We start from the raw sequence: 5,925 nt of genomic DNA, 5'->3' as shown, positions 1-5,925 counted from the left end.
GAGCCTGTACGCGTGCGTGCGCGCTGTCGCATCTTTCCTGCCGCTTCTTTTTCTTCTCTCCCCTCACACGCTACAACGCCCCGCCACCGGCAGCAGGCGGTGGCAGTCGCACCAACACACACACGCACACACACGCACACACACAAGTAGAGCGGGCACGAGATGTCGGGTGCGCTGGAGAGCATCACGGCGGCGACGCAGCTGCGGCGGGCTGTGATGGAGGCGCAGAAGGAGCTGGACGCAAAGCGGGAGCTGTACATGGTCCGCATGGCGCGGGTGCGGGAGGTGGAGGAGGTCATCGCGGCGGACCGGGCCAGGCTGCAGGACAAGCTCGTGCGCTACTACAAGTTCATCCAGGAGAACGAGATCAAGCGCACCCGGGCGTCGCGGAAGGCCGTCACGGAGGAGCGCATCAAAAAGGAGCGGGAGGAGCAGATCGCGGAGCTCACGCAGCGGCTGGAGGACCTGAACAACCGCCGGGAGGAAATGCGGCGGCAGTACGACCTCTACGCAAAGTACCAGCAGTACCTGGAGGAGGTGTTGCAGCGCAACGACTGCGACGAGTACCAAAGCCCCCGCGACATCATTCAGCGCTGGAACACGCTGCAGGAGAACACGAAGGTTCTGCAGCGGCGCAAGACGCAGCTGGAGGAGGAGCTGCTGCGCAACAAGAACTCCCTCAACATGAAGCGGCAGAAGAAAAACAACGAGAGCGTAGATCTGCAGAATCAACTCAACGAGCTGCAGGCAACGTACGAGTCGATGCAGAAGAGCATTAAAATCAAGCAGGACGAGCTCGAGCGGTGCATCAGCCAGAGGAGCACAACCTCCCGCACGGTGAGCCACGTGCGAATGGCGTGCAAAAACCTCTACGACCGCTGCATCGCGTGGACGGCGCCGTACTCAGGACGCGGGAAGTTTGAGGCGCGCGAGGCGGACGTGCTCTACCAGCTTCACGTGATTGGCGACTGTCTGCGGGACTTTCAGGACGTCATCGCGGCGCACCAGCAGCGGCGGCAGCAGCAGCAGCAGCAGCTCTTGCTGCAGGTGGCGGAGAGCCACGCGGCGAAGGAGGAGGGGGAGGAGTGAGGGCGTGCCGCGAGGGCGGCGATGTAAAATTGCTGTGGACATTATTTCTTCCTACCGTACGCGCCTTTTTTTTTTTGCTTTTGCCCCGCACCCTCTCGGCGTCGCCGCGCGCACAGACATGTCCGTGCGTGTTCCTTCCCATGACTTGCCGCTGCATCTTCTCTCTCTCTCTCTTTTTCTCCTTCCGCCGCTCGCCGTGCCGCGCCCCCCCCACCGCCGCGGCGGCGCAGCCAAAAGGGCCCTCACAACGCGGCGAGGCGGCGGGCGGGCGCCTGGCGAGGACGAGAGGGGGGCGGTGAAGTCGGCCTGCTGCAGCTGCCGCGGCCCACGCCGATGCCATTTAGGCCCAGCTGCATCATCTGCTGCTCCGACTGCGACACAGATGGCCTCTTCACGAGCTGCCAGCACTTCCTCTGCGCCCGCTGCACCGCCCGCTACCCCCCAGGGCAGTGCCCCCGGTGCCGCAAGCCGTGCAAAGCCGTCAAGGCGGGCGCGGCGCTGCCGAAGGAGGTGCACGAACGCGTGGCACAAGATCCACAGCGGGTCCTGGCCATCGCCGCGCAGGCGCTCGAGTTTCAGCGGCGGCAGGAGCAACAGACGCTGCAGCGCCTGCGCGAAATTGTGACGACGCTGAATCAAAGCAACCGGAGCATGGCCTCCCAGCTCGGCGCAGCGAAGTCAGAGCGCGAAGGTCTCCTCAGCCAAATAAAGCGGCTGCAGGGTCAACTCTACGCCCAGCAGCAGCAACAACAACAACAGATGGCGCAGCGGCCAGTGGAATCACAGATGGCTGCGGATAACGGCGGTGTGGCCTACGGGGTTGGCGCACTGGGGATGTCGGCGCGTGCGCCGCCTGGTTTCCTGCAGACGGGCGTGGCGCCGAGTCCAACCAACGCGGCGGTGCGCGGCTGGCTGTCGTCCCCTGCGGCTGCCCCTCGTGCAATGACGCCGTTGGGCTGGAGCCAATCGAAGCGCCAGCGAGATGACGTCGCCCACACACCCGGAAGCAATAGTCATAATAACAACAACGACGATGTCACCGGGGCGGGTTGCGGGGAGTTGGCGCGCTTTCGCCTGGCAACGCCTGCGATCACGCTGCGCAACGCACTCCCCGGCATGCGTGATGCCACGCCGGCGCATCAAATGGACCGCGCCGCCGCCATGGCGGCGCCCAAGCAACTGAAGAGCCTTTTGTGCCGCGGGCCATAAAAGGGGAGTGCCTGGCTCTCGGGTTATGGAGTTGGTTTTTTGCTGGTCTGGCCGGCGGCGGCGACGGTGGTGGCGGCGGCTTTCTTCACACAACCCGACGAGGGGAGGAGGTGGCTGAGCGGTGAGTTTCTCTATTGACGGTAAACTGCCCCCCTCTCCCATTTCCTTTTTCCTTTTTTTTCCCCCCTCAAACCGAATTTCTTACTTGTCTTGTTTCCCATTGTTTTTTTGTCTCACCGATTTTATCTTCATGTGTGATTCCCTTTTGTGTGCCTGAACGCTTCTCCCCCTCTCCCCTTCGTCGCCCACTTTTTTTTTCCCCCCCTCCCCGTGTCGTGACTTCTGCTGCACCTTCCCGCTTTGCCTCCGCTCCTCCCTGCGTTTGCTGCTTTGCGAGGGAAGAGGCCCTCTGCGTCTTACTTTCTGGCGTCGTCGCCCACGCACAGTGCCCGGCCGACGGCGCGCCTGCCGCGATGCGGAGCGGCTTCTCGTCGTCACGGGAGGCGTCCGCCGCCGCGGCCGAGCCCCTCCTGTCGCCCTCGCCGGCTCCTGCCGAGAGGCTGCGCGGCGGGCTGCGCGACGAGGAGGAGGAGGAGGATGAGTACGCCGAGGAGGGGGGCGGTAGGTGCAGTAGTACGAGCAGCGTCGTGGACCTCGACCAGATCGCCCTGCAGATGAATGTGCGGGTGGAGGATCTTCTCCGGGCGCTGCAGGGCGGCAGCAGCAGCGGCGGCGACGGCGCCGCGTCTGAGACCCGTCCGCGGTCGCAGTGCGCCGTTGCTGGCGTCAGCGGCAACGAGGCCGCCGCCCACGGCGAGCGTGGCAGGGAGGCTGGCAGTGGCGGCAGCAGAAGCGGGGGGACTGAAGGTGGCGCCTTCGACGTGCTGCGGCGGCACTTGTCGAAGGAGACGTTGAGCAGGACGCATCTGCTGCCGTTCGCCGTGGAGGACACCGCCGCGGGTGGCCGGGAGAGGGAGCAGCAGCTGCGGGAGGAAACGGCGGCGGCGGAGGGGGAGGATGCGGCGGCGCCCATTGTGTTTCTTTCAGAGTCCAGCAACCGCGGCAGCGGCTCGCAGGCCTCTCGAATTCCCTCAGCAGAGGCCCCTGCGCGCATGGGCACGCCTAGGCCCTGCACCTCCTCGTCGTCGCCGCGGCCGCGGCGTCGCATCCGCTTTGGCAGCCGCATCGTCACCAACGTCTGCGTGTACAGCGTCGACAACGAGGTGTACTTTGGGCTGCAGTTTCGGCAGCATTGGTCGAGCTGGGTCGCCCTGCTGTGCGGCTTCTGCCTCGAGAGCGCCTTCGAGGTGCACCTCGAGTGGTTCGCCGGCGTGGGCGGCGCCACCACGCACGACACCATCCCCATTGCCCACTGGGTCTACACCTACAGGGCGCTCTTCTCGGTTGCCTACGGCGTGGCGTGGCTGATCTACAGCGCCTGGCGCGACGGCGTGGGCGGCCTCGTGACGGTCGCCGCCGAGCCACGCAGCGTGTGCTTGAAGAGCCTCGCGGCGACGCTGGTCTCCTCGCTTTGTTTCTCGCTCGCCACCGCTGTGATGGTGCTGACAAACGCGATGTCCGGCTCCTCGCTGCTCTTCACGGCCACAGTGATGCATTGCCTCTGGATCCTGCTCTACCGCGTCTCCCGGGCGCAGATTGTGTTTTTGGTGGAGACGTGCGGGTCGTTTATGCTCATGATCGGCAACGTGTTGTGCAACATTGACGGCATGCGGCTGATGGGGCTCCGCGAGGCGGTTTACGGGAACCTCCTCATGAGCGGGGGCAGCCTCCTCTTTGCCACCGCCTTCCTGCTCATGGCGTACGGCCTGCAGCGGGGCCTGTGTGGGACGGTGGGCCTCACCGTCGCGGTGGGGACCGAACTTTTTCTCGTCACGCTTCTCATGGGTGTGTCGCGCGGCTACGCGCTCTCGTCTGACGCCGGCGACAGCCTCGTTGCCGGGTTTAGGCGGGCCAACGTGATGCACTGCTGCCTGCTGTCCGTGGAGGACCTGGTCTTCTGTCTCATGTATCTCTACGCCCTGTACCACCTGGACGTGCTCTCCGTCTCCGCCTGCTTCTCCCTGAAGGTCGCCGTCGTGCCGGTGGTGGCGCATTTTGTCGTCTGGAGGCACACGGAGCACGTGCCGCCCGTCGTGCAGGCGCGCTGGGGGCCGCTGCTGTTTGTGGGCGTCGCGGTAGTGGCGGTGGCTGCCGCGATTGTCATGTTTTTTGCATCGGTGCGGCGTCGCTTCGTGGCGCGGCGGCTGTTCCACATGCGTGGGCTGCGCAGGGTGCCGGACCCGTACCGGAAGAAGCAGAGGCGTAGACGACGCGATCGATTGCGTTCCGTCCCATTGTACTTCGAGCTGTTTAATCAAAGCCAACGGGCACGCGAGCCACTGCCGCCGGGCGAGTGATACCGCCGCGCGGGAGGGAGGAAGGAAAAGTAAAAGGAAGGGAGGGGGAATTGAAGCGGGCGCCTCCTGAGTGCCGCCTGCTTGTTTTTTTCCCTTTTACGACTATTCCTTTTTTTTTTTCTTCTTTTTTTTGGCGGCCCCCGTTGTTGCTGCTGTTGCGTTCCGCCTCCCCGTTTATTTTCCTCTTATTTTCCCTCTGGAGCCTCCTTTTTCGTCGCCCGCCTCGTTTCTGTCGCGCCGGGCCGAGAGGGGACTGCCGCTGCTGTGGAGGGATGTATGGCGCGTGTTTTTCTCCTTCTGCGCGCGTGTGTGTGTGTGTGTGGCTTGCGGTGTGCGGGGCAGGCACATTGGGGGTTTGCCTGCGGCGCTGCTTCTGCGCCTTTTCGCCCCGCGTCACTTCTCCCCTCGTTTTACTTTTACTTTTTTTTTTTTTTGCTCCGTGGCCGCGACCCCGCCGCTGCACCGGCGCGTGTGGGGGTGCGTGTGTGGCACGGGCAGAAGTGTCGCGGTGACGATGAGCGCCAACGCCGCCGCGGACCTCCGGGAGGCGCTGCTGCAGGCCGCGGAGAGCCGCGCCCTGGCGCTCGGTGGCTTCTACACGGACGTGCCGCTTGGCGAGGAGGCACTGCGCGGCGCGGAGCGCGAGGTGCGCCTGGCGCGAGCGTGGGAGCAGCGGCGCGTGCAGAGTGCCCTGCGGCGGGCGGAGCTCAACGCGCAGCGGCAGCGGCTGCTGGAGGCGGGGCGGGGCGGGGCGTCGTTGTCGTCGGCGGTGGAGGCGGTGGGGGCCCTCGCGCGCGAGCTGCGGGCGCAGGCGATGGCGGCGCTGCAGCTGCACGCGGAGGCGGTCACCACGCAGGCGCTGCAGACGCGTTCGTCGTCCCTCCGCGTGCCCGACGGCGTGTCGAGGGCGCTGGAAGTGTCGGCCGCCTCCGCAGCGGCGTCGGTGCCCCGCGTCGTCCTTGACGTTGACGTGGGCGGCGGCCGCGTGGACAGTTTGGTGCTGCGCGACGGGGACGACGTGGACGAAGTGGCGGCGGCGTTTCTGCGTCGCCACGGACTGCCGCAGCACGGCGTTGACCTCCTCGCGGCGCAGGCGCTAGCAGCGCTGGGAGACGAGCGGCGTTGAGCCGGAGGCCGGCGCTCCGGGCGGTATCGTATCAAAGTACTTCCCCCTCTCTCTCTCTCTCTCTCTCTTGTCTTTTGTTTTTCT

At 65.5% G+C, this 5,925-nt stretch overlaps 5 protein-coding genes across 5 annotated transcripts in view, besides 7 other annotated features; all 5 read left to right on the top strand.

Annotated features, from left to right (window-relative positions):
- Positions 1-217, top strand: part of Tco025E_03815 (flagellar associated protein) — a gene marked incomplete at both ends in the record, with an annotated part of 492 nt that extends 275 nt beyond the window's left edge. Inside the window, one exon of the mRNA XM_029370732.1 lies at positions 1-217. This exon is cut by the window's left edge and continues 275 nt beyond it. Within this exon, the coding sequence (XP_029229157.1) occupies positions 1-217 (217 nt within the window).
- On the top strand, positions 217-1,089 carry Tco025E_03814 (flagellar associated protein; the record flags this gene model as incomplete). Its single annotated transcript, XM_029370731.1, has 1 exon — positions 217-1,089. One exon carries the CDS (start codon positions 217-219, stop codon positions 1,087-1,089), a length of 873 nt encoding a protein of 290 aa, XP_029229156.1.
- Positions 1,090-1,245: 156 nt separating this feature from the next.
- Positions 1,246-1,270: a microsatellite.
- A 3-nt stretch (positions 1,271-1,273) lies between these two features.
- Positions 1,274-1,321: a microsatellite.
- Positions 1,322-1,340: 19 nt separating this feature from the next.
- Positions 1,341-1,385: a microsatellite.
- A 37-nt stretch (positions 1,386-1,422) lies between these two features.
- Positions 1,423-2,298, top strand: Tco025E_03813 (putative dynein heavy chain, cytosolic; the record flags this gene model as incomplete). Its single annotated transcript, XM_029370730.1, has 1 exon — positions 1,423-2,298. One exon carries the CDS (start codon positions 1,423-1,425, stop codon positions 2,296-2,298), a length of 876 nt encoding a protein of 291 aa, XP_029229155.1.
- A 52-nt stretch (positions 2,299-2,350) lies between these two features.
- Positions 2,351-2,378: a microsatellite.
- A 393-nt stretch (positions 2,379-2,771) lies between these two features.
- On the top strand, positions 2,772-4,715 carry Tco025E_03812 (uncharacterized protein; the record flags this gene model as incomplete). Its single annotated transcript, XM_029370729.1, has 1 exon — positions 2,772-4,715. The coding sequence occupies one exon, from the start codon at positions 2,772-2,774 to the stop codon at positions 4,713-4,715; it is 1,944 nt and encodes a 647-aa protein (XP_029229154.1).
- A 109-nt stretch (positions 4,716-4,824) lies between these two features.
- Positions 4,825-4,847: a microsatellite.
- A 173-nt stretch (positions 4,848-5,020) lies between these two features.
- Positions 5,021-5,037: a microsatellite.
- A 192-nt stretch (positions 5,038-5,229) lies between these two features.
- On the top strand, positions 5,230-5,841 carry Tco025E_03811 (uncharacterized protein; the record flags this gene model as incomplete). The annotated part of the gene is made up of 1 exon (XM_029370728.1): positions 5,230-5,841. One exon carries the CDS (start codon positions 5,230-5,232, stop codon positions 5,839-5,841), a length of 612 nt encoding a protein of 203 aa, XP_029229153.1.
- A 46-nt stretch (positions 5,842-5,887) lies between these two features.
- Positions 5,888-5,909: a microsatellite.
- Between the last annotated feature and the right edge of the window lie 16 nt (positions 5,910-5,925).

The sequence above is a fragment of the Trypanosoma conorhini genome (genome assembly GCF_003719485.1).
Source record: "Trypanosoma conorhini strain 025E chromosome Unknown Tco_14.4_contig_00181, whole genome shotgun sequence".
NCBI classification, from domain to species: domain Eukaryota; phylum Euglenozoa; class Kinetoplastea; order Trypanosomatida; family Trypanosomatidae; genus Trypanosoma; species Trypanosoma conorhini.
Note: the sequence above shows the minus strand (reverse complement) of the source record. Positions and strands in the feature narration are given on the sequence as shown.